The following is a 26,245-nucleotide window of genomic DNA, read 5'->3' on the forward strand; positions in this document are numbered from 1 at the left end:
AGAACTACTCAAGCAAAAACTCATAGACACAGACAACAGTATGGGGTTTACCAGAGGGAAGGGTGGGTGGGGGGAGGTAAAAGAGGGTAAAGGGGAAATAAATGATAGTGGAAGGAGGCTTGACTTGGGTGGTGAATGCACAACACAACATACAGATGATGTATTATAGAATTGCACACCTGAAACCTGTATAATTTTATTAACCAATGTCACCCCAATAAATTTAATAAATTTAAACTGAATTTTTTAAAAACACAGGCTACTTAAGATTTTTCTCAGTGTGTTTAGAAATGTAACCACTTAGAATAGCATAGATTTTAAATGAAAAGAAACACCCCAGCCCTGGCTGGTGTGGCTCAGTAGATTGAGTGCTGGCCTGTGAACCAAAGGGTTGCTGGTTCGATTCCTAGTCAGGGCACATGCCTGAGTTGTGGACCATGTCCCCAGTAGGGGACACTCAAGAGGCAGCCACACATTGATGGTTTTCTCCCTCTCTTTCTCCCTCCCTTTCCCTCTCTCTAAAAATAAATAAATAAAATCTTTTAAAAAATAAAAGAATTACTCAAGCATTTTTTAAATTAATGGAACAATCCAATAGCTAATGATGCAAATAGGGTGTAGCTATCTCCTATATTTCCACCTCTATGTCCAAAGCAGCTTACAGGAAAGCACAAAACATCCATGCAAATAAATATATAACCATTGCCTTCAAAAATCTCTTCTAATCCGTACTTGGTTTTTCAGTGGGTTCCAAAGCTACAATACCTTTTCCCCCTCACCTGTCTGGTTTGATTGTCTGCCCTCCTCAAGTTGCATGAACAATTGAAACACCTTCCTTTCTCCATGATAGGTCCAGGCCTGGTAAGAGTGATCAGTCCGGCCATGCCAGGGCCTGAGTCTGTTGGGTCGATACCCACGCCATCCCCAGGTAGTTGCCTGGGCCCTCTGCCCTCCGCCTTGCTAGGCAGGCATTTGCCAGGTGTCTACACTCTGCACCCTGCCATGCCTGGCTGCTGGAACATGACTGATTTCCCTTTCTTATCCTAAGTTGTGAGAAAAGGCGCAATTGTGAGCCCAGTTCTGGCATAACTAGAAGATTTCAAAAAGAACTAAAGAAGGAGTCACAATAAACACAAAGCCATAGAAGTGGTGGTGTTTACAAATTGTATAGTGTTAAGACTATTAGATGGCTGAGCTTCAATGTGGCTAAAGACCTGTCATTGTTGGGGCTAGGAGGGCTAGGAGGCAGAGGGGACAGTTATTTAACCCAAGAGACAGGAGGCCAAGCCTAAGGGAGAAACAAATCTGAGGATGAAGTTAGGGAAAAACACAGCAGTGATCAGGGAAGTGGGGTGGGTGGGATTTATACACGTGTAAAGCCGGCATCAAGAGTAGAGCCTGGTATAAAGGACACATGGACAAAATCAAGGGGGAGGGTGGAGGTAGGGGAGGGAGGTGGGTTCGGCTGGGGTAGGGTGGAGGGATGGAGAGAAAAGGCATACGACTGTAATTGAGTAACAATAAAAATTTTTAAAAAAACATTAAAAAAAAGATTAGAGCCTGGGTGGGGCTTAAAAGTCCAGGAGTAAAACTACATCTCAATCTTTAGCATCTGGACGAAGATGGACTTGGCTGGCACCCTTTTGGGTAGTGCCAGTGCTGTTCCTTGACTTCAGCTCACTCTTGTTCCCAGCCTTCAAATATTGACTGTAAACATCAATGTAAATTGATGATGGTGCTTTTTTGGAACACATCTCAGACACATGCAAAGCAGCAAATTCCCCCCTGACAATGGTGGGTGGGCAAGAGCGGATTCCCCTTGAGCCCACTGCAGGAAATAGAGACCATTTGAAAAGGGAGAGCCCGAGTGAGCAAGCCATGTGAGTGAGTGACTGTAGGCAGCTCCCCTGAGAAGTAGCACGCGGGTGGTGGACAAGCACGCAGACAGCGGAGGACGGTGGCAGGATTTTAGGTGGCGTTGTGAAACCCTCAGCCATCTGGGAGGACGGCCAGGCACTTTGAAAAAGGATGGCTAAGGAGACAGGACAGAGGACTCTTCTAGCCAGATTCAGATGCCTCTGAACTACCCCATTGCAGACAATCCTTAGGGGCCAGGATTTATGGCTCAGAATCACGTTTTGGGGAAGTGAGATCCTAGTGATTTTGAGTCTTGGAGGAGAAGAGTGAAGCTGTTACAGTGAAGGCTGAGTGTGCAAGTGGATCACACACCTGCACTGGAGGCTGGTGGGAGCTATCACCCACTTAATTAGAGTAACAGATTTCTCCTCTCTGGTAGATTCTCTGAGTGGGAAAGGAAGTAGCAAAAGTGGAATGAGAGTAATAAAAAAGATTTCGCTGATATCAGATGTTTTCTGTTTGGTTTCTGCTTGCCAGGTCTGACTAGTGGAGCTTATAATTAGTCTCTGCTTGCAGATGTGTGGTTCCAAAGAGTTGTGGATTAAGAAGAAACTCTAGAATTTCTCAGTACCTGACAAGTTGTAACGTGAAGAGCTACACTTAGTCCATTAAAGATTTTTCACAGTGACATTTGAGAAATATGCCACCTTGCCATTTATCGTTTGCAGGGCTTGGGTGTCGGAAAGGAGGTTGCTATGAAGAACAAAACAAAATGGATTGCATGTGTAGAGGTGAGCTGGCGCATACTGATAAATGTACTTCACTGAATGTCAGCAAATGTCACTTGAGAAGCCATTTGCAGCTACCACAACAGCCTCCCAAACCCACCAAAGAGTAGCAAAAACAGGCAAAATGAACTGGGCGTCTTGCTTCTGCATGAATAAGCAATCAGCCCTCTCAGAAGTTACACCAGAAAGTTGTTAAACTTGATATAAGGAGCTTTTCCACCCATCCTGACTCATACTATAGATTGCTACAAAGGGTTGGAGACTGTCTGAGGGCCTCAGCGCTGTGGTTCAAGGACAGACTTAACAACCCCTTTGATCCCAGGTGGGTAGGCACCAGATCTTTGCATCTTCCTTGTGCACCAGATCTGCATCTCCAAGGCATGCTTTCTGGGCTCTTCCTGCTCCCCCACTCCCACTCCTGCTGCCATAGCTGATCCTGCAGAGCCCTCCCCCGACTCCTAGTCTACCCTCCTATGGAGTGAGATCCAGGAGGGACTGAAGAGGTGACCTGGGTACCAGGACCCGAGGATGCAGCCCTCACGTTGCCATGTCAAGAGAAGGCCCAACGTTCCACCCTTGAGCTGGGTTTTCAGTCCCCACTCAAGAAAAGTCTTTTCAATGTGTCCTCTGTTTAATATGAAGTTTTGAGTAATAGATTCAGTTTCTGTTTTATTCTTGGTGACCAGGTCAAAATTCTGGCTACACGTGATTTAAGGTTTCTGGAAGCTAGGGCCAGTTTTCTTCAGAATCCAGCTTGGGTCAAGATGGTCTTTTCTTCTTCCTCGGCGTGGTGAGTCTCCAAACTCTGCTGCACAGAAATAAACGGGAGAGAAGATCATGTTCTCAGAAAAGCTCTCCTGGGAAATGTGAGACTAATTAAAGTAAAATTCCAGCCCCTTTTCATTTTCTAATCTCTCGGGGCTCCTCCTCCTCAACACACACGGGTCATCCAATACCTTTTTCTTCCTGTACATCAAGAGACTTGCAGAGTAGCTCGAGGTTGTCTGGCCTTGTAAATGCACCGCACACACAAGCATATTGCCCACACAAATTGAGGTCAGTTCAGCTTTCACTGGAGAGATGCTGTGGTATCAGGCTCCCACACAAGAAGCCCTTTATTGAACGTACATCCCAGACTCTGCTTCTGAATGTGCTAATGGACAGACTTCCTTCTTCACACTGTTCTGCCATATGTTTAGCCTGTGTATGGTGGGACTGAACACATTGTACAACCAGGGAAACATAGACTCTTGGGAAAGCCAACTTCCCTCAGAGGAACTGGGGGGCGAGGGGCGAGCTCGGGGGGAGGACAGTAGAGGGAAGGAGTGGTGGAAGGTTCATGGCAGAATCTTTCATAATCCTTGGTGTTTCCTCCTTTTGAATTAGGCGCTTCCCGTGGAAGGGGTATCTGGAACTCAAAAGACATCTGTTTATTATTGAAATCGAATTGCCCTCAACTTGTTGACTTTTATGCTTAGTTTAGAGAGACACAGTGGCTTGTTTTTTTAAAGAAGAAGGAGGAAGAGAAGGAGAAAAGAAAAGAAGAAGCAGAAGAAAGCCAGATTTCTGGAGCAGAGGTGGAGGGGAGGGCAAAGCGGAACAGACCTGGGTGAGGGGATGGAGGTGTGAGATGTCTGGCGTGGGCATAACACAGCCTGGCACTGCTTTCCTCAGCGAAGGCTCTTTCTGAAGAGCAAATCTCTGCTGGATCCTAATGTGGATTGCGTATCCCAGGCCTAAAGAGCCACAAAAGCATAAAAATGCATTTCAAAGAAAAGACAGTATGGGTGTAGATTTCCCCTTGTACCAGTATTGTTTATTTTGCTGGTGGTTGCAATTTTAAAATTTGTATCTTAAAGCTCAAATGAATAAGCATCTGTTCCCAGGGGATTAAAAAAAAAGAGCTGTTCATAATTGATTAATATAACCAGAATCCTACAACGCTGGAGGCCAGAGCTATGTAAAAACCTACCTTCCTACTGTTTTGTCTTTAAAGAACAAAACCAAAAATGTCTTCATGTAGACAAGGGTAGCCAGGATTGTCTGTGTCTCTCAGATGAGAAAACGTGAAGTGGGGTTGGGTGAGCCACTTTCTCCACGCACCGATTAGTAGCCCCACCAGGCTTCCTTCTTTCTAATGCAGGGGCCATTTGCAGTTGCCTCTGCTCTGTATATAAAAACCTACCAAGCCCCCTTTCACCATTTTGCGTTCCAGGATGTTTCAAACAAAATGTTAAATTGGTCCATAAGAGGAAGGTTTGTTAAAAATACAAAACTCCCTAGAATGGCATCAATCCCCTCATTCTTGCAAGAATGTAAACAGGACATCAATACAGGGAACATTTGCCCATGGAGAAGTCTCCTCCTTCACTCCTTTCCTAGTGCCAATCAGCATCATTCTGAAGCCCTCGACATGATGGGTAACGTCAAAATGGGCTCTCTCGGCCTGAATGAGGGAAAGATACAACCTCGAAGGGGGAGAGAAGTAAGAGCTTCAGGTTAACATAGAAGGCAGGCCATCCTAAGGAGAAATGTTTAGAGGAATTTATTATTAGGCTTCTAAGTAATTCCATTCATTCATTTAAATAAGCACTTCTAAATGCCGGCCTTATGCCAGACCTGTCACTATACCTTAACTACATGCCAATATTGTTAATATGTCCTTCTTCTCACCATCTCAAATCATTCTCAACTTTCAAGGCTCAGCTCAAATCCCACCTCTTCCAGGAAGCCTTCTGAGATTTTTCCTGTTTCCCTTTTATGTGCTCCCAGCCAGGACACCTGTTAAGAAAAAAAAAAAATCATTGTTCTATGCTGTCCTGACCTGTGTTTCTTACCTAAGCAAGTATCAGCTCCCTGAGAAAAGGCTCGCCATCTTATATACTTACTTTGCCTCACCAAGATTGTCTCCTCTAATACACTCTTTGAAACTGGATTGAAGGCAACTGAAACAGGGTGTTCTTCCACTCACATTGAGGTTCAAACCACCTTGGTTTAAATAGAAGGGAAACAGCCTTGTCCTCGATGGCTATTGGTAGTACTCAGCACTCAGTGAAGGGGAAAGATGCAGATGAGGGAGGGGCAAGTGGGTGGCCTATCCAGGTAAAATCGGCACTCTGAGCAGTGGAAGAAAAATCAGACTGGTTAACTTAGGGTGAGTAAGAGGAGCAGAATTATCCAAATAATTATGTAGATCTGGCCTTTACTGACAAGTGACACCTTTTTTTCTTTTTTTGAATACACTTCGGTTTTAAGGCAATTTTCCCCACCTCTGTATCAAATACACTTTAAGAGAAACTTGGGGGTTGACACCTCGTCCAGATATAATAAGATAAAAATAGAGTTTACATTTTTCTTTCTAGAACTGACAGCATCGAGGCACTTGAGCTTCTTTCTTAACACACTGATTTTCATTATTTCCCTGTAGGAAAAGTTTGCAGTGTGGGAATCATTACACTTTTCCTCCTTTAAGCTCTGCCTGAGTAATCGCAGGGGAGAGAATACCTCGCCCCCTCCCACCCCACCCCCCCATGACACAGAGACTTTTACTACTGAAAACTAAGATTCTAGGTGGGGTTTGCAAAATCTGTTCATGACTTTTGACAAGAGATTTTTCTGTTTTGGAATTCCCTCCTTCCAATACCTGTTGTTTTCATACAGATCTTAACAAAGAAACACCTTTCTTAGAAATTTTCCATCTTTTTAATTCACATAGTCCCCCGAGCAGGCAGAATGCACTGTGTCTGAGTTGACCGTCAGGCCTGAAGAACCTGTATTTGAGTGGGTTAGTAGCTGCGCAGAATTTAACAAGTTCATGTAACTATCATTTCTTTTTCCTGTAGGGCACTTTAAAAAAACCTTCTCACCTACCATAATTCATAATAATCCTTCCTTATAATTCCAAATGTTTCACTTCAGTGTCTGTAATATTTACTTGTTTCCCTACCCAATTGGGGGGTGGGGGGAGTCTCCCTCGATCTTGAGAAGAAAAAGATCTTTCAAGTTTCTAAATGTAAGAATTGTTGAAGAGTGTGTTCCTTGTCCAATGGGCGTTCACAAGTATATGTATATATTCATTTACTCTGATGTGAGAGCACAATTGCTGCTTTTGCTCAAAGGAAAATGTTTTTAAGTGACACAAATCTACACGTGCGTGTTTCTAGAATTAATGCCCTTGAGTTTACTGCCCTGGCGGGATTTCCTACTAGGGGAATCCGCGTTGGGAGAAGTACTCCGTCTGGGGAGGATTTAAGGAAATTTTAATATCCAAACAAAAGCTGCCCACTCCCTCCCCTAGAGGGAAAGCACCAGATAATTTGCATATGCACCTGACACAAATTAAAGACAAAGGGCCCCCACAGACCGTGGCTCCTTCCGAGTCCTCAGCATGCTGCGGGGCCCCAGCTTTGCACTGTCTTTGCTTCCAATAAATGGCATTAAGTTGGATAACTAAAAATAGTGGTTCTGGGCCCTCTGGCCCATTCCCACTGTAGAATCTGTTTGCTCAATCAGAAATATCCCTCAAGCTCCCCAGGAGCTTCTACGCAGAAAGAACTATAGTTTCAAGGGGAAAAAAAAATACGTATATACTTTGCCCTTTTTATTTTAATGGCCAAACAATGTAATGCTAGCTAAATAGAAATTCTTGTCTGTTAATAGGTTCCTTTAGTTTGTAATAAATAAGAATGCTAATGACTAAAATTTGTTATTTGGTATGCATTAGCTTTTGTGAGCTTTTCTTTATAGAGTCCTCATTGACATGCAATATGGCAAGCTTCCTTTGAAACATATTTATAAAATAACTACAGTATAATTAAACCAACAAAGCCATCTTTTAAGTAAGCTTAATAGCTCAGGATTTTTTTTCACCTCGGTAAAAATTTATTTTAAAAAGAAAAAATAGTTATGCCTCCATCCCACTGTATATTTTATTCTGTGTATCTAATATTTCCTTTGCATCTACAATCTATGCATACCTAATTCTTTTTGACAACTATGATTATTAATAAAGTGCTCGTGAAAGATGCTTCATAGCTTCTTCAACAAGAATAATGTGGGTTTTTTGTTAATGGAAATTGTAACATATCTTGACAGATACAATATATAAGATATGTTTTTTCTTGATTGTTAATACTGCTGCGGGGAATACACAGGAGCAGATCAACAGATATGGCAGGTAATAATCAGAGTGGATGGTTTTTATACAATGTAACTAAAAATATTTTAATAATATAAAAGCAGCAGACAAATAAAAGCTATTATGTTTAATTTTGCTTTCGGCGCGCGAACAATTGCGGCTGGCGGTTGCTGCTGTTGCGCGTTTGTTTACAGCGGAGCAAGCTCGGAGCGCAGCTTTCGGCGCACAGGCGGTTCCGCGCTCTCGCAGCCGGAAGGTCCTGCACGCCGCCCTTTTCTGCTCTCTGCCACTTCAGCGTCCCAGCGACTCAGAGCCCGGCTGAATGCTAATTCGCAATACACAGTAGCTCAAGTTCACCAAGTTTTCCTGACTTTTGCAAATCGTTCCTCTCTCTTCCTGCCACGCAGTTTTCCCGCAGGAAAACAACCCAAAGACAGCAGGCGGCGGGCCGGACTGCCTGGAGCGGGCTCTGGCTGCTTCTCCGCCGGCCGGTGCCTCTGTGCCCCAGGAGCCTCTCTCCGTCTTCCCCTCCGTCCTCGCCGCCCAAGGACTGCCAGACCCCCCCACCCCCCGCGCGGAGAATAAACACAGTTGACATCACTGTTACAATCTTTATTTAAAACTGTTTCCAAGGTTACAAATTACCGTGCCTCGTATGCAACAGGTTCCTCTGAAGCGGTATCATTACAGATTAACTGTAATGTGTAGGATTAGAATAAAAGCATAAGGGATTAGGTAAAAGGGGGAACGCTCGAGAAACTACGCCCGAGCGCATCTCGACTTCGAGTCAGCCGGCAGGGACCGTGTGGTCGCTCGGAGCCCGAGCGCCGCGCCCACCGAGCTCCTCCGCAGCCCGCCCGGGAGCGGTCAGGGGAGGCGGCGTCTGTAGGGTCAGTGTGGCCGGAGGCTGCGGGGCCAGGCGTCCTGCGCACCAGGAACTAGGGATGAGTCCTCGGGCGCGGGAAGGCGAGGGGCCAGGAGGCCGCAGAGGCGGACGGCGCGGGCAGGCCTGTGGTCCAGCTGCAGGACACGGTTCTACTGTCATGGAAGCGCTGGGGATGCAGCGAAGGGAACAGCACGCCCACACGCCTGTCACCGGATTGACCCGGGGTTGCTGACAACGCCGAGGTCCAGGCCAGATGGGGCCCCTTACCGCGTTCTCCTCCAGCCGCAAAGCGCCGCCACTCTCCCGCCGGCCTGGGGCTGGGGCTGGGGCCCGGGCCCCGCGCAGGCCGCCCTTCCCCTTCGAAGCCCAGGACTTGGGCCTTCGCCGCCCACCAAGGCCCTGCGCCCGGTGAGGCCACCTCCCCGGCCGGCTGACCTCTGCCCCCAAATCCCAGAAGGGGCCCCAGGGCTCCTTCCCCGCTCAGTCCGCTTCCTGCGGGGCCAGCGCTCCTGCACCAGCCTCTCCCGGAGGCCTGGAGCCGCTGACGTCGCCCCCAGGGCTGCTTGCGTGTCTGGGCAGAGGGCGCAGGGCTGGAAAAACAAACAGGGCCCGCACGAAGGCCTGGCGTGGGGGCTGGCGGGGGCTGGAAGGAAGTGCGCAGTGCGGCCAGAGCGGCGAACAAAGCCCGCTCGGGAGCCCGATCACCCCGCGGTGACCCCAGGCCCGCCCCGCTGAGTCGCAGAGCCCCAGGCCCTGTCTTCCGAGCAGGCCGCACCACTCCGCGGGCGCACGCCAGGGCTCCGGGTCCCGGCTCCTCCTGGGCCTCGCAGGCCGACTCCCCGGCCCGCCCCGAAGGCGCGAAGCCTCACGCTGCCCCCAAAACCAAAAGATCGTGGCTGAGGGGCGACTCCATGCTGATGTACCCCGTCAGGAAACAGGGTGGCTCTGGGGCGTGCTGCAGCCACAGCTCTACCAGCAGCTCAGGAGGGGCGGAGCGGGCTCCCAAGTGGACGGAAGTGGGCGACCGACTTCGCGGCGACTCCTGTTTGGACGAGAAGTGGCCCCGGCTGAGGAGGGGGCGGAGGGGACTGTTGCAAACAGCTGTTCCTCATACATATTTCATTACACAATCAGATAATGCGTCCCACCACCTTCTCAATTATTCACAGATAAACATTTTCAAGACGTTTTGACATCTGTCTTACTGCCTGCTATTAATTTAGTAATCACTGTAGTTAAAAATGTATGGGATTTTTGCCGTCAGAATAACTCCTCTTGGGGGTGCGGGCCCACTGTTGGGCTGTGGCTGGAAGCCTGGGCCCTCGAGGAGTGAAGACACCTTTGGAGGTGAGACGGCCTCTCCAGCGCACTGGCACTGGTCACAGAAGGGACTGAAGGGGTATAAGGGGTGTCTGGTTATCTTATTTTACTGTCGAAGACGGTGGTTGTCTCCTCCCCTTCTCATGCCAGCCCTGGACTCCGGGGCATCTTTGCCCAATGCAGTGGAAATGGTCAGCTTCTTTCTGGACGGGGAGTTTCTGCTCAGGAAGAGAAGGGTAACAGTAGTTGGCTCACTTTAGGCCAACGGAGAGGGAGGGAGGGAGAGAGAGAGAGAGAGAGAGAGGAGGGAGAAACTACGCGATCTCTAAGAAACCTCACTATGCAAGAGGTGGTTTGCCCTGAGCCTTGTGGCTTGGGCAGAGGTGACAAGGGCATTTAGGAAACGCAGGGGTGGTGGGGAAATTGCTCCATTATTGGGGCGATTACTTGGTAAGTTATATAAATGTCTAATCACGATTGTACACCTAAAACTAATATAATATTTTATATGAACTGTAATTAAAAATTAAAAATTTGCTCCAGTAACTGTACTGAGGCATCTGGGGCCATGAGAAAACGAACTGCTTTTCTGCTTGAGTGACAAATGTTGCAAGGAGCTTAGCAATGAATGCACAGTTTTATCAATCAGGCAAGCAGAGTTTGAAGAATGTTGTAGAATTAATTGGTAAGTACAGTAATAGCAAACGTCTCCAACTCTAAAATGCTGATTGTTATTTATTATTTAAAAGGCTCTAAATAAACTCCCCAAAGAGGGGAGAAACACCCCACGGTAAAGGAGGTTACCTATGTGTGCCCTGAACCTGAGCTCCGGAACGGAAGGTACACTTTGGGTTTAGGAGTCTGGTCCCCTTACTCGTTTCTCTCTTTCTGTTGCAGTCTCTCTCCCAGCTGTGTCAGCAAATGGACTCTTACCAAGGAAAAAGAAAACTCAGACCTGAGGAGAGAGAAAAGTCTTGGAAGAAACCGCCCTTCCAAGGAAGGCTAATTGACTCAAGTTATTTTTTCACTGTTTATTGTTCAGAACAGCTACAAGAACAAATCCTTGCCAAAGTTACCAAGAGTTAAGTGTATCGGGGTGGGGCGCAGTATTTGCCTCCAAAAGGGAAGAGATTCTTCCTGCTCTTTTCTCTCAACCCCTCCATTTCTAGGGCAACTGCATATGCTTCGACTGTCCTCTTGCCGTGCTTCCCAGGTGGCGTGTCTCTTCACAGGACGCACATTCCTCTGCTCCTTGCAGGGTGCTCATCCAAGGTGCTGGCTCAGAAAGTCCTCTCTTTTCCTTTCCTTTTCTCTTTCTTTCTTTCTTTCTCTCTTTCTTTCTCTCTAAAAGATTCTTTCTAAACTTACCCTCTACTTTCCGAGAGACAGGGAGTTGGGGAGGGAGGTGAAGTGGAAGGGAGGGCTCCACCGCATCCAGTGTGCCTGCATCTTCTGCTGGAAAACCGTAGTGGCCACTGTCTGGAAGGCTCGCAGAGACTGGGCAAGCAAACTGAAAACCACACATGGAAACCACAGACGAGCTTGTGCACTCCCTCGGGCATTTGGAAACAGCTACGCCCCAGCTTGGTGGGGGCAGTGAGCTCTGCCTGGGATGGGAGAGTAGGAATATCTGTCTCTCTCTCTCTCTGTGTGTGTCTCTCTCTCTCACACACACACAGTTTAATAGAACAAACAATTCAGTTTGCTTTAGAGTGTTCTTTTGCAGATTATTTGCTATGAAGGGGATTGGAATGGAATAAGGGCAAGAGGGTGTGGGGCTGAGAGCTAGGTTCTTTCTGATGACTAAATTTAGGTTAAGAGGAGTGAAAGGGCAGAGAATAGGGACCCTCCCCCTTCCTGAACGGTTGGAGCTGAACATCCCCGTTAGGATTTAGGAATCTCGCAGCATCTGCCCTCCGCCCCATTCTCTTTCAGAACGCAGCCTCCTAGTGATAACAAATAATCCAGGTCAAAATGAATCTTTCCTGGATTGCCTTCTTCTGGGCGTCTCCAGCCCAGCTGAGAGGAAGGTGAAAGGGTCACCTTCTGGGTGGATGAGGTGCTCTTTCTAGTCGCCAGGATTTGACCTGAAATCTCTCCCTCTGTCTATTCAACAAAGTTTCCCCCTGAGGAGCCAACATCCTTGTAGCAGGAAGCCCTTGGCCTGGGGGCCTGCATCCTTGCTCGGCCCACTCTCCCTGTGTGTGGCTTCCTGTACATCTACCCGTGTGGCTGGGGTCACTCCCCCTGGGCCACTGCGGCTTTTGTCTGCATCTGGACAACTGGGTGTGCATCCCTGCATTCTAATGATTCTGTCTGTGGACACTTCTTTTCCCCTCAGATTCTGCTGTTAGTGTTCTTCTAATCCTCTCTTGTGTTTTCGTGTAAACTGCACGTACACTCCGTGTACAGTCAAAGGACGGCTTCAGCCTGAGCTCAGCCGTGTGCGACCTCCTGGTCTGCAGGCGGAAGGGGAGATGTGCAAGCGCGGGGCTTTAGGTGAGGGGCGAGGTTAATGAGGCTTCCCGCCCCCAGGGCCCTACAGGCCTGTTATACCTACAACTGCCCAACTTCTTAACCTTGCAGGAGGGAGACCCTGACATGAGCCTGCGCCTCCTCACATCCGCAAGGGGTCGAAACAGCCTCTGGAACCTCTCCTAGTGGATTTGAGACCAAAAGGTCCAGACCAAATGGGGGAGGGAGAAGTCGCCATATCGCCTTGAGGCTGAAGAACGCGTCCCTGGCCACCGTATGGCGGCCTGAGCCCAGAGAGCCTGGGGAAGGGGTAGGACCCTACTGAGGAAGTCACGGCGCCTCCGCGGGAGGGGAGTGAGCAAGTGGGGACGCAAATCTCCCCGGATTTCCCTGAGCAGCGTTACTGGGAACTGGCAACCCCCCTGGGCCCGCCCCCTCGGCCCCTCCTCCTGCCCCCACCTGGGTGCGTGGAGCTCAGCCAGATGCGGGAGCGCGCGTCCGAGCCACCCGCAAGCACCCTGGGGCCACGCCATCCCTTACAGCCCTTGCCGTGGCCTTGGGGCCTGGAGGGGGAAGGAAAGGTACCAAGAATGGTGGTCAGAGTCGTCCTGAGTTTTACGGTGTGTCTCTCCACCGAGAGCCACCTTCCCCCTTCTCTGAGGTCAGCGGGAGCGCAGGCCTCTAGCGTGCGGGAGTGGGCGTGAGCGTGTGCACACGCTCGTGGGCGGCTGCAAACGCTTCTCGAAGGGGACTTTTGAGTTCCTGGAGTCCTGTAGATGTGTTTTCTCAAGAGCGTGAGAGAGTAAGATGCGGGCTTGAGGCGAACTTCAGATCAGTGTTTTCGTGAAAGTCCGCGGGTGTGTCGGTCTGTCTCTCTTGTTCATTCCCACGGAGTGAGGCCGCCTCTGCCCCACGCAACATGCAGCCTTCCAGGCTCCACCAAAGGGCCAAAGCCCAGGGACCCTGAGGCCTAGCAGGTGAGGCCCTTGATGGGCACCCTCGTGTTCTGATCCTAAGCCCAAGCTGCCCAGGTGCCCACTCGGGGTCAAGCTAGAAAACCGACGTGGCAGAGAAGGACTCGAAAAGCTACCTCACACCCAATGCAGGATGAAGTCCCAACCTCGGTGCGTTGTACCTACCTACGGCCCTGCCATCTCACTGCCGACCCATCCGGGGATCCGGATTGGCGGTGGCGGGAGGGGGAAGGATGGTGGAGTTGGGTTGGCACAGGATGGAGGTGGAGATGTAAAAATGGGAAAAAGAAACAAGATTGGGTGGGGGTGTGTGTGGGGGAACATGGGGTGGGGACGGACTTGGGGCAGCCTCCGATATCGACAGCTTTTGGCCCGCTTTGGGGAGGTAGGTCGGGCTGTGCGTTACCACCCCCACAGCCGCCTCGCCCCCCCCCCCCAACACACACACCGGAAAATAAAGCTAATGATGTAGTAATTTAGGAGGGGGTAAGGGGCTGGGCACCGGAGGGAGGGCCGATGGGGAACTCCTGCCCCAGGAGCGAAGACAAACAGCTGTAGAGGCTCTGTCCGCCGCTCAGGCTTCCCTTCCCAACAGGTTAGCTAGACGGGGATCCACACGGCATTTCGCAGGAAAGTGGGGAGGAGTGTGTGTGGGGGGGCAGACTGAGCGAGATAGGGGGAGAGCCTCACAAGAGGACAGAGGGTGGGAGGAAGGAAAAGAGAGATAGGAGAAAGAACGCACGCCGGCGTGATTTAAAAGAAGACACACTTCCTAATGAATATTTATCCGCCTCTGCTTCCTGCTCCTGGCTTCCCTTACCTTGCCGCAGGTAAGATCTTAACCGCGCCCCAGCCCTGGGGGCCCTCCTCTCCCCCCAGTCATTCTCTGGGCACCGCTGGCGGGGCGGAAGGGTTCTCGGCAGCCGGGGAGCGGGGCGCAGGAGAGCGGCTCCACTCTGGTTCGGCTTGGGCGCGGTAGCTTGCGACTCCGCAGGGCTGCAGGCCGTGCGCTTGGGCTACTCGTGTGGGGTGGGCGTGAGTGCGTGTATAAGAGTGTGTGTGACAAAGAGGTGTGCGCCCTCGAGCACGCACGCCTGTTTTCCGCGCGCTCTGAGGGCATTTTACGACTTTACACTCGGACGCCCGGGATTTCTTGCCTTTGCCTTTCTCTGCTCCCCCTCCTCTTGCCCCTCCACCTCCCCCACCCTTCTCCTACCCCCAGCTGATGTGGCGCTCCCCTGTGCGTTACCGCTACCGCAAAGCTAGTGCGGGCTCCCCGGGCGGGGTCCTGGGTCTCTCATAAAAGAGGGTGTATATTGGGTTATAACCCCCCACAAAGGCCGCCGAGTCAAGGCGTCCGCCGCCCCCTTCCTGTTGGCGACGTTCCTCCACCTCCCTGCACACAACTTGGGGTGACAGGGCCCACCATGGAGTTAAGAGTCATAGGGACTCGCGGGTACTGGGTGAAGCTCTGCGGGGGTCGCGGGCCAGAGGTCTTAGGCTAAAACTGGGAGCCCGAAGACACCCAGGGTGAGGACACCACTCACACCCCCAAAAACTTCTTCCTTCCGCCTTCGCCCGCGGGAGGAGCACAGGGAATTCGGGGCGGCGGGGGGAAACTGGGAGGGGAAAGGAAAAGAGGCCGGGGAGGGGCTGACGAGTTCTTAAATGGACTTACCCGGGCACCTGTTGAGACTCCATTGGGGTCCGTAGGCTCCGGAGCTGCGCGAAGTGGACACACACAACCAAAAGAAGACGAAGTTGGAAAAGGAAAATTCTTTCTCCGGCCTTGCCGGGCGTGGCCGGTCAAGCTCGCAGTTCTGCGCTAGGGTCAGGCGGCTGTAGAGCCAAAAGCAACTTTGCCAGGTTCCTGGCCAACCCAATGTCCCGCTCATCCCACGCCTCCCCAGCACGGAGGCCGGGGACCGTGAGCCCGCGGAGTTGGCGCTCAGGGCCCAGCACAGGCAGTTCTGCTTAACCCGGGCAGGCTTTCTAAGCCCTGTTCAGAAGTCAAAAGCAGCAGCGCCGCCGCCTCCGTGCGGCCTTTCATGACGCAGTCGCTCCTTATTCTTGTGCCTCGCCCTCTCTGGTCGCCGGGGACAGAGCCCCGGGTGCCAGGCCGCTCCCTTCCCTCTAAATCCCCTTCGGGTCATTGCGCTACCAGCACCGGGCCAGGAGCTTCTCCTGCCAGCAGTGTGGTTCTTAAAGAGCCGCACCCCCCTACCCCCCGCCCTGCGCGCTCCCCCGACCCCCGCCTCCCACCCTTCTCCTCGGATCTAGCCCCCCACGCCGACGCCCCGACCGTTGCCCGCGGACTCCTAGCCCCCTCCCCTTGCCTCCTCCCCTGAGCAGTCGGTAGGCCTGGCCTTGGGGCCGCAGAGCTGAGTTTTACCCTTTGCCTCAGGTCCCCTTTCTCTCCGACAGCATACACCCCACGCCCCCCGGGTCCTACCTTTGCCCTTTCCAAGAATCAAGGCCCCAACACCGCCTGGCCCAGCACAGAGATGAGCCCTATGGATCAGCAGTTTAGGCTTGAATTAGGGTGTCCCTGGGATGGTAAATGGGGTGAGGCATGCCAGTTGCGCTGGGGAAGAGAGAGAAGAGCCAGACCACATGGACTTAGAAGACTCTCCTATCCCAAGGGCCTACCAGGCCTTTTGGCAGAGAGTGGGGGCTGGCTGGGTGACACTCACTTCTAGAGGCGGCTGTCCTGCAATGGTGTCCCAAGGTTATCAACCTGGGTAGCCTGCCGTGTGTCTGAGGCATTGTGGGCATGGGGGGCTGGGGGGAGAGGAGGACTTCCAGAAGGCCCAGAGTGTGGCTTTGAGAGTAGCCTGCTTGCTAAGCCCAGTGCATTAATCAGCTCCCCCCCACACACACAAAGTAACCCTTAAAAGCCCAAGAGCTGGGTGAGCAAGGAGGGACCTAGAGTGGCAACTGTCCAGGGAAAAGGGCATCGAGGAGAGAGGGGGCAGACATGAAAGGAAGTCTGTTTCAGAGGACTGTGGCACAACTCTAACAGGGTTCTTTATATTTCCTGGCCAACCAGTCGCCTGCTCCATTGATGAAAGGGGAAATAGTTGGTAGCTCTGGTCCCCCTTTCTTCCAGAGCCATCTCTCTCTTCCTTTCCCTCAGGCCTTTAGTCCCAATCTCACACTAGCAGCTAGCGTACAGGCCAACTCCTGTAAGGGGTGGCCCCCCTCGAGCATTTTCTCCAGGCTTTCTAACAACTGGAAGAACGACTAAAGAGAGATTTGAGAAAGCATGGCTCTCTTGTGGGGTGGGCGGGCTACCTGCCCTTCCCTACTGCCACTGGCATCACATTTGAGCCAACCGTGGATGGACGGGCGGGCAATGACGGTTGGAGGCTGTGAGAGTGCACATCCCTTCTGAAAGCCAAGCCCTAGCACTCGGATTCTGGCTGTCATAAGGGGACCCCTGAGAAGAAGGAGGTGGTCTCTTGGGCAGTGGAGACCAAAACTTGGGGAGAGGGAAGGATGGAAAGCTGACACTGCCCAGGGCATCTGGCCTCTGCCATGCTAATATTAGGCCAGGTGCATCTTTAGGGACCTGGGGTCACTAACTGGTTAGAAACTGGCCATTTTGGGTCAGGTCGGCTGTGTACTGCCTGGGCTACAACCTGAGACTGCAAAAATCCAACCCCCGCCCCCCACCCCCGACCGGTAAGGCTCCCGTCCTCCGTATCTCCCACCTCTCTTTCTTGGGGCTGGGCCGTGTTTGTGCCCTCTTTCCTGGGCCTGGCAGTGGGAAGTGCAGTGGCCCAAGGCAGAGCCAAACTCCTCTTGTTTGAGAATGTGGGAGGCGGAGGGGCCTTCAGCGGGTGGTGGGGCTCATTAGGCAGAGCGGGGTGCCGAGAGGTGCGCGCCGCCAGCCCCGGAGGCCGCCTTTGAGCCGTCGGGGCGGCTTCATTAAGCGGCGCTAACAAGGCATACAAATGCTGGCCCAGCAGCTTTCTTGCCGTGGCGGGGCCTTAGCAGGGCGCCAGGCTAATGAGGGTCACTCAAAAGGGCTGATCAAATATTCAAATTTCACCGCACGCCGGGAACTTTTATGTGCGGAGAAAGTTGAGGCAACTGAGCTGTGTTTACTGTCCCGGGCCACAATTGCTTGGAGCGCGGGTCCCGGGAGGCTACGGCAGGGGGCGGGGGTGCAGAGAGGGAGCAGTTGTTGTTGTTGTTGTTGTTTTTCAATCAAAGGAAAGTAATCGGGGTCCTTGAAGGGCTGCGCGGCCTCCCCGCCTCAAAGCTGCGCTCCTCCGCGCCCTCTTCCACCGCCAGCGCCTAAGGCCTCGGTTTGTAGCTTGCGGGGAGGCCCAGACCTCAGACCACTGGGCCAGCTCCCGCCTCCTGTCATCCAGGGGGCCGAAAGGGGCGTTGCCCCTCACGACGAACTGGCCTCAACGAGCGGAGCCAGGCCGAGTGGGTGCAGCTGCCCCAGACCTCGGATCCTCTCCTCGCAGAGGCGTGCAGACCCCTTGGCTTTCCTGTTAACCCGAAACAAGGAGGGAGGGGGGCCCTCAAGCACCTCGCCCGTCGGAGGTGTGGACGCCGGGATGGGGGCTGACATTTGTAAGTAAATGTCCGGTAGGTCCCGGTAAAGGAAGACACTCTTGAGCCCAGAAGTCCTTTCTCCTCGAACCACCTGTACGCCGTCCTTCCCGCTGCCTGCGCCAGAGCTGAGCAAGGACGAGGACGGCGGTTTTGTGACCGCGGCCTGTACAGGCGCCAAGTCCCAGAGCTCGCAGTCCGAGCGGCCAGACGGCACGGGAGACCCAGAGGCCCCGCAGGCTGACCTGGCCACTCCGACTCCCCGCTCTGAGACACCCGGGGTGCAGGCGCCCCCTCACTCGTTACCCCTCCAGGATTATCTCCCGGGCCTCTCGCAGCCCAGCTCCTCAGGGCACCAGAGCTGCGGGGAAGGCGGCCTGGGCCCGGGAAGCCCAGGTCCTTCTGCTTCTAACCCCCGCCCCGACGCGCAGAGCCTGGGAATTTGGGAGGGGGAACCCCGGTGCTCCGCGGCTACGCCCCCCTCCCCGCGCCGCGCCCCTTCCCCCCGACCCCGCGTCCCCGCACACCGGTCGGCACTCCTAGACCGAGACCCTGTCGTGCTTGCGCCCCCAGATCAGCCCGGAGCCGGTCCTGCCTCCGGCGCCGAGCACCGACCGACCCGCCTTCCTCCCCAGCTCTCGGGACTCCCAACTTACGGGCGGCGGGCGCGGTGCTCGCGGCCAGAGCGGAGAGGTGCGGCGGCCGCAGGACTGCGAGGCGGGCCCCGTGGGCGGCGCGGAGCTGCTCTCGCGGGGTGGCTCTGACAGTTCGGGCCACCGGTCCGCCCCGCCGCGCCGGCCCCGTCCCGAAACACAACGCTGCGCGCCTCGCCGCCTCGCGCCGCCCGGCTTTGCACTCCCGAGCCGCGGCCGCTGCGGGTGACGGCGGGGTGCGGCGGCTCGGCGGGCGCCCCAGCCGAGGCTGAGGCAGCGGTGTCGCCCAGCTGAGGATCAGCTCCACTTGCCTCAGGTCTCCTGGAGTGGCGAAGGTTTTTGATTTCAGCGCTTTCGGCAGCGCCCGCGGCACCTGCCCAGCCTCCCTCCCGAGCCCGCCGCTCTAGGGCAGGGAGAGGCCCGGTCGCCCCCACCCGGAGGCAGGGGTTTCGGGGAACCGGGAGGGTACTGGCTGGGTTCACCCGCCCGCCCGGCGCCTGGGTCCTCGGCTCCAGGGGTTGCAGTTTCGGGGTCACGAGCTGCTTTCAAAAAGTTGAACACAATATTCGGAAACCCACCCGTAGGAATTCTCCCCCACACGCGGCACAATACCCACTCCCCTCCCTTTCTCATTCCTTCCTCCCCCGCTTCCTCCTCCTGCCCCTTCCCCCTCCCACCCCTCAGCCTATAATCCTTCCCCTACTAGAGAAAGGCATCGGGAAGAAAAGATGAAGTGTCTGTTTTTGTGTCCCAACCTTCGGGCTCCTTCTGGGCCCGCAGGGAACGGCCGCCCAGAGCCTCGCAGCTGAGCAGAAAACGACCCACGCCCTGGCCCGAGATACATGGAGAGCACCCCAAGTGGGGCTCGGCCGGTCTTCCCTTTAGGCGACATTTCCCGGCCTCAGGCCTGAGGTTTAAAACCGTCGACCCTTGGCTGCCTCGGGCCGAGCGGGCCAGTGTCGGGCCCCCTCGCCCAGTCCCGAGCCTCCCTGCGGCTGCGGAGCCTCCAGCGCAGCTTCCGCTGCTCCAGCCGGGAGGCCTGGCGCTTTGGGAGTCAAGGCCTCGGAAGGGCCAGAGCTCGCGGGGTTTAGGGGCTGGGACAATCACAGCCCCAGTCACGTTAGCTTTCCCATTTAAATTCTCTCTCCCTCTCTCTCCCCTCATTGAGATCTCCCAAGTGCTGTGGACTCCGCACCTCGCTCCCAGATCTGCATCGGAATGTAGAAAAGATCTTTTTTTTAAAAAAAAGTTTTGAATTCCTCAATGATTTTTCTTCTGGAAAGGCAGCTTAGGATAATTATGTCAGCTTTATTGAGGGCAGATTAGTTGAAGTCTGGACGCTGCGTTTCAATACACGTTGTACACGGGCCGACAATGTGGGCATTGTTGGGCTACTGTGCGTGAACTCATTCAAAATATACACTTTTAAACACCAAACTGAGTCCTGTCTAAATATACACAGTGCTCAGAGGAAAGACGTCTCTGACCCCGACAAATCTGCGTAAATCACACTTCATAGTTACAGAAGCCTCACAAAGGGAGGCCCCGCTCAAGATGCTGATTACATCTTCTTAAAAGCGACATACCTTAGAATAAATACTCATGCCAGGCCTGGGGGCTGCAGCGACCAGAGGGAGGGAGGGCTCTCTCCATTCAATGGGCATTTGGGGGTCTGTTTTAGGCTTGTGATGTTACTTTCCTTCGAGAAATTCGACAGTTTATTATTTTTTTTTCTTTACAAGCAATTTTCAGGCCTATCCACTTCTTTGTGGCAGCCTCCAAAGTTTGAGTGCCCTTCTGCGGCTGGTAGACAGACCCTGAGCTCCCGTGGGGTGAACAGGGCATGGGAGGCGGGAGAGGCACCAGTCAGCTCCCAGGCTTCTCAGCTTTCGAACCTCCTCCGTAGCTCGTAGGGGAAAGCAGCTGAAGTCTAGGAGGAAACAAAGAGGAGAGTTGCTTTTTAAGATAAAAAGAAGTGTACTGCTATTTCTATTGCTATTTTAAAATGCAGGGCAATAGGGGAAATCAAGGCTCTTTGACTAGGAGACAGAGTCAAGAGAAGCCAGTTCCAGTGCGGAGGAAGTTGGGGTAAATGTGGCTGATAATCAGGAAGGGGGAGGCCAGAGCGGCTTGCAGCATCCTGGCTTCTGGGCTCCGACTCCCAGGCACCAGATGCCCCCCGAAATCCCGGGGCACCGCAGCCTGCAGGACCAGGGTCAGCTCGGGCAGTGGGTCCCATGATCTCATCTGTCTTTCCTTGCTCGCCACTGTTAGTGCTCACATAGGCAGAAAGAGCAGCCGGACTGCACACCATGTGCAGTCCATGTCCCCTCGGCTGTCCCTCCGCCTCTCTCCTCGCGCTGGCCCTGGGTCTTCCAGCCGCATGAGGAGCCTCTCACCTCCCAACAAAATCCCGCCCCCCCCCGTTTTAATTGCTCATCCCATTCAATAACTCTATGCCCATAGCTTTTTAAATTCCTGGGTCAACTTCTTTGGGGAAGAGAAGGGAACTCAGAGACAACGAGAAAAGCAGAGAGAGAGAGAAGAGAGAAGTAGGGGACGTGGTGAGATTAAGAGTTGAAAACATTTTTAAAAATTCTCTTTCTCCCCCTCTCCCTCTTTTCCTCCTCTCCCGCTCCCCACCCCCCCCCCCCACCCACCTACCCACCCCCGACTCTGGCTAAGTGGTAAAACCGTCCTTACGTTCTCGGTATTGATTGGCAGGGCTGACAGTGATTGGCAGTGGTTGCCGTGGCAACGCCACAACGACACGCCGCAGACCAATAGAAAAGCGAAACAAAATGTTTCAATGCTGCACTCACTGTGGATTTAGGGGAGATATTATGAGGCTGTTGTCATTAGGGCGATTGCTGTGGAATCGCTGAATCTTGACTCGGCGGTGGTTGGCTCTCGCTCCGCTCCCGCTCTCCCTCTCCCTCTCTGTCTCGGGTTCGCTTTCTGCGCGCGCGCACCGGGCTGCTCGCCTTCCTCCCTCTCTATGTGGCTGCGCGGTTGTGTGTGTGTGTGGATGCGTGTGGGGTGTGGGTGTCCCTTACGCCCTTCCTCCTCCCCCTCCTCCCGCTCCCCCCTCCTTTCCTTCTCCTCCTCCCCCCTCTCCTCTCCCTCCTCCTGGTCCTCAGCGCCCCTCTCCTCCTCTTCCTCCCCTCTCTCTTCCTCTCCCTGAATTTTCTCCTCTCCTCTCAGGTCAGTCCATGGTATTCCGCTCCCCCCTAGACCTCTATTCCTCCCACTTCTTGTTGCCAAACTTCGCCGATTCTCACCACCGCTCCCTACTTCTGGCGAGTAGCGGCGGCGGGACCGGTGCGGGAGGCGGCGGCAGCGGCAGCGCGGGCGGCGGCGGCGGGAACTGTGCGGGAGGCGGCGGTGCTGGCGGAGCAGGCGGCGGCGGCGGCGGCGGCGGCGGCGGCTCCAGGGCCCCCCCGGAAGAGTTGTCCATGTTCCAGCTGCCCACCCTCAACTTCTCGCCGGAGCAGGTGGCCAGCGTCTGCGAGACGCTGGAGGAGACGGGCGACATCGAGCGGCTGGGCCGCTTCCTCTGGTCGCTGCCGGTGGCCCCCGGGGCGTGCGAGGCCATCAACAAGCACGAGTCGATCCTGCGCGCGCGCGCCGTGGTCGCCTTCCACACGGGCAACTTCCGCGACCTCTACCACATCCTGGAGAACCACAAGTTCACCAAGGAGTCTCACGGCAAGCTGCAGGCCATGTGGCTCGAGGCGCACTACCAGGAAGCCGAGAAGCTGCGCGGCCGCCCGCTCGGCCCGGTGGACAAGTACCGCGTGCGCAAGAAGTTCCCGCTGCCGCGCACCATCTGGGACGGCGAGCAGAAGACGCACTGCTTCAAGGAGCGGACTCGGAGCCTGCTGCGGGAATGGTACCTGCAGGACCCCTACCCCAACCCCAGCAAGAAACGAGAACTGGCGCAGGCCACCGGCCTCACTCCCACACAAGTAGGCAACTGGTTTAAGAACCGGAGGCAGCGCGACCGCGCCGCGGCGGCCAAAAACAGGTCAGTGGAGGGGCCCCGCGGCCTGGCTACGGGCTCCGGGACCCGGGAGGGGGAGAAGGGTTGAAATGAGGGCGGGCGGATCAGGGTGCCGGGGGCTCCGGAGCTCGAGAGAAGCCACGACCCCCTGGCCAGCTGCAGAAAGTTTTCGCTTGCCCGGGCGCGCAGAAGAGGGGCGGGCCGTGGGTTTACTGAGAGCTTTGCCTGAAAGGGGCTTGCGTCTGGGCGGAGAGTGTCTGTGTGAGATCCCGAGTACCCACAGCCCCCGGGAGCCGTGGCCTTGCGCGGCAGCAGCACCACCTCTTCAGTCCGGTCCCGAGCTCGGGGCTCCTCGGGAGCCTGCAGACGGGAAAGGAAGGAAGGAAAGTGCTCCTTGCCGTCTGGTTCTTAGTTCCATGCATTGCACAAAACGGGGGAATGATCCACAAACGTCAGGGAGAGGAGACTGAACCTGAGTCCCTGCCACAAAGGGAAAATGCTGGCGGCCACCATGCAGCGGGCCTACTTCCGAAAGCATTGCAAGTTGCCTGACCAGGAGCAGGAAAGCTGGGCCGGGTGTGGAGAGGCCGCGTGTGTTAGCCCTCTTGCCCCAGCCAAGGAGCATCCCCTTGGCCCACTAAATCGGAAAGCGGGCAGGAGCAGTCTTGCTGCTGGCAAGTTGGCCACAGAGTCACAAAGTTGTACTGAGCTTGACCAGTCAAAAGAGTTGACGTGGGGAGGAGGTAGGGAGGAAAATAACTAGAAGGAATGATGGGGAAAGGAGAAAGGAATGGAGTGGAAAGGAGAAGGGAGTAAGTTGGGTGAGAGCCCTGCCAAGGGACCTGTTGTCGCTGCCCAGCTGGGGTAGGTGCTGGGCCTAGTGTACAGCAGGCAGCAGGGCCCCCGAGGCTGACAGCTGTGGGGGCTGCCGGCAGAGTGGGAGTTCCTGGAGTTACTCTGTTCCGGTTTAGATGGCCCAGGCCTGAGCCTTCAGCCCTCTCACCTGCCTTTGGAGCCAAGTTTTCGCCTAAAGGGGGGAGCACCCAGGCCCATGGGAAGGCCTCTTTGTAGGGAGAGCTCAGAGACACTAGATTCATGCTGCTTGGCCCCAGGAAAGGGGCAGCTGGAGACTGTTTGGCTTCCCTTTCCTTACTGCTCACCCCCCTTTTGTCTCCCTCCTCTTTCCTCACTTTTCTGCTCCCAGCTTCCGTGTTTTCTCCTCCCCCGTTCCTGCGCTCTGCACGGGGAGCCGCAAAGCAAAGCCAGCCAGTCCTCCCCCGGGAGTGTGTTTGGGGAGCTGGGGCAGGAGCATCGCGAAGACCAGATGGCTCTTGGGGCAGACGCTTAATATGAACAGTACCGGGTGGGGGGGGGCGGGGAAGAAACACCCTGTCTGCCCCTCCCCAACTGCCGCCCTTTCGGGGCTCTGTGTCCTTAGCTGCGTGGGCCCAGGCCTCCCCAGGCGGTCGGCCTCGGGTTGTCTCTCTCTTGCGAGGCCGGCCCCTATCTGGGAAGCCTTGGGAAGCTCGAGGGAGCCTGGGGGAGAGCAAATGTGTCGAGACCCAAGCAGGGGAGGTTCTGCAGAGCTGAAGACGCGGCCTGGTGCTTGAAAGAGGGAATGAGCTCTGAGAGTGGAGTCGGGGGCGAGAGCGAAGGGCGCGGAATCGGAGAGGCCCGGGAGCGAGGGAGGCGGCAGGCCCTGTTCCCGGCGCCCTGGGCTCCGGGATGTGGCTTGGAGGAGACCGGCGGCGCGGCCGCTGTGTCAGGACAGGCGCCGCTCTCTGTCTCCTGCAGGCTCCAGCACCAGGCCATTGGACCCAGCGGCATGCGCTCGCTGGCCGAGCCCGGCTGCCCCACGCACGGCTCGGCAGAGTCGCCGTCCACGGCGGCCAGCCCCACCACCAGCGTGTCCAGCCTGACGGAGCGCGCGGACACCGGCACCTCCATCCTCTCGGTAACCTCCAGCGACTCGGAATGTGATGTATGATACCCAAGGCCGCCCTGCTGCCCCGCTTCCCCTCCTCGTCCCCCTCCTCCTCCTCCTCCTCCTCCTCCTCCTCGACCTCTTCCTCTTCCTCCTCTTCCTCCTCCAGCCCCAGAACAAACCGGTATCAGGATACACAATCATGCACACACGTACACACACGCTCCCACCCCCAGCCAAAAATATATAAAAACCAAGAAAAATAAATTTAATGCAAAACCATCAACAACCCCCAACCACCATCTACCACCACGGCCACCCCAAAGGACTGCGACGCCAACAGACAGTCACAGACGCTGATGTCGTGGGCAGAAAACGTAAAAGAGGTGACAATTGTATACTTTCTAGGACGAGCGCGGCTTCTCCTTTCGGTTCCCACGGACCCGGCACCCCGCCTGCATGACGATTTATTTGTGTCTGGGAAAATATTCTCTCTAGTTTAAAGTGATTTAAACAGAATCGACTATACAAAAACGGACCGCCACGACGACAAGACAACAAAAGCAAAACAGACAAAAAGAAAAAAAATAAAACCACCATCTCCCTTCGGAATTTGTTAAAAACAAACAGACAAAAAACTCCTGGAGAGGGAAATAGCAAATGTTTCTAGCCTTTGTTGCTCTCTCTCTTTTTCCTCTCTCTCGCTCTCTTTCGTTCTCTCTGTTTTTAAGTCCGAGTATTGGTCCAACAAGATGCAATTTTCTGTTTTTTGTTCAGCAGACAATCATTTTCTTCGTAAGCACCTTTTTCTCTCCACTCTGTCACTGCCTGTGTGGGTACTGGTTATAAATGTGGAAAAAGAATAGTTATGACTGTAACAGATTTTTATTTTTATTTCAAAATTTTATATGAATTATGTATATCTTAATGATCGGTCATTTTCCCAGTTTGTAATATATGTGTAGAAATTGCCTGTATATGATATTGCTTTTTCTCCTCTCTTTCTTTCTTCTCCCTCCTTCTTCCCCCTCCCTGCTCACCTGTCTCTTTCTTTTTGGGGGGGTTCCTGTCCCCCTCGGTGTTCCAGGCGTCCACTGGGCAGTTAAGGTGTGCTGGGGGGCTAGGGTAAGAAGAGGGACCCTGTCGCTAGCAAAAGCGAAGAGTGAGACCGTAGTATTCTTATGCAAAAGCTATTTCAAGTATTTCCTAGCTCTTTGGAGATATCTCTCACTCCCCGTAGGGCGCTTTCACTGTTATCTTAACTGCGTGTTTATCTATATGTAAAAACTTTCTAAAGCAAATACAGTATTCTCCATTTTCTTATCACTCCTGGAGACTGGTGTTTTTGTCCGCCCTAGTGCCAAAGCCCCGGGGTGCCGCGGCCCACTGTGCTTGCACTGCAGCTCTGCCGCCAGAGCTGGGGCAGAATTTTAGGGCTGGGTTTGAGCATTTCTGCTGGGAAAGGAAGGGGAGAAAATGGGAGCAGGCCCTTCGGAAGAGAACCAAAGCCAAATCCTGACCAAAAAGGCAGAGAGGGTACGGGTTTCTTCAGCGCCAGCTGCCAGGCCTGGATTCCCAGGAACCGCAGCCTGCCGCGGCCCTTATAGGTCGCTGGGGGAGTGTTTGTTGTCTTTCAGTTGTTGCTTTTTATTTTATTTT

The 26,245-nt window shown here is 54.0% G+C and overlaps 2 protein-coding genes and 1 long non-coding RNA gene across 16 annotated transcripts in view; 2 read left to right on the top strand and 1 right to left on the bottom strand.

Moving 5' to 3' along the window:
* Positions 1 to 10,969, top strand: part of LOC123478952 (uncharacterized) — a 125,965-nt gene extending 114,996 nt beyond the window's left edge. For both annotated transcript variants that reach the window (XR_008426824.1, XR_008426825.1), the window contains exon 4: positions 10,886 to 10,969. This is a non-coding gene — a long non-coding RNA (uncharacterized lncRNA). The remainder of the gene's footprint in view (positions 1 to 10,885) is intronic.
* Positions 114 to 21,668, bottom strand: LOC123478950 (UDP-N-acetylmuramate--L-alanine ligase). Of its 11 annotated transcripts, XR_008426816.1 has the most exons (8): positions 21,482 to 21,668; positions 19,855 to 20,589; positions 18,663 to 18,980; positions 15,116 to 15,159; positions 5,364 to 5,426; positions 4,251 to 4,381; positions 3,602 to 4,053; positions 114 to 3,453 (listed from the first exon to the last, which is right to left on the bottom strand). XR_008426816.1 is itself a non-coding variant. In XM_053923919.2 (6 exons), exons 2-6 carry the CDS (start codon positions 19,871 to 19,873, stop codon positions 9,534 to 9,536), a joined length of 666 nt encoding a protein of 221 aa, XP_053779894.1. In that variant the 5' UTR covers positions 19,874 to 20,589; positions 21,482 to 21,668; the 3' UTR covers positions 9,532 to 9,533. The 11 variants fall into 11 exon arrangements, 4 of the variants coding, with proteins under 4 accessions (XP_053779894.1, XP_053779895.1, XP_053779897.1 ...); XR_008426817.1 differs by having other exon boundaries at positions 114 to 3,450; positions 3,602 to 4,381; XR_008426815.1 differs by having other exon boundaries at positions 3,602 to 4,381.
* SIX3 (SIX homeobox 3) lies at positions 13,271 to 25,912 on the top strand. 3 transcript variants are annotated; one of them, XM_053923918.1, is made up of 4 exons: positions 13,271 to 13,587; positions 21,864 to 22,686; positions 24,457 to 24,616; positions 24,995 to 25,912. In XM_053923918.1, the coding sequence occupies exons 2-4, from the start codon at positions 21,872 to 21,874 to the stop codon at positions 25,082 to 25,084; spliced, it is 1,065 nt and encodes a 354-aa protein (XP_053779893.1). In that variant the 5' UTR covers positions 13,271 to 13,587; positions 21,864 to 21,871; the 3' UTR covers positions 25,085 to 25,912. The 3 variants fall into 3 exon arrangements, with proteins under 3 accessions (XP_053779893.1, XP_053779890.1, XP_053779891.1); XM_053923915.1 differs by lacking the exon at positions 13,271 to 13,587 and adding an exon at positions 13,940 to 14,267; XM_053923916.1 differs by lacking the exon at positions 13,271 to 13,587 and adding an exon at positions 17,740 to 18,027.
* The last annotated feature ends 333 nt before the right edge of the window (positions 25,913 to 26,245 follow it).

Source organism: Desmodus rotundus, chromosome 5, assembly GCF_022682495.2.
Source record: "Desmodus rotundus isolate HL8 chromosome 5, HLdesRot8A.1, whole genome shotgun sequence".
Lineage (NCBI taxonomy): Eukaryota > Metazoa > Chordata > Mammalia > Chiroptera > Phyllostomidae > Desmodus > Desmodus rotundus.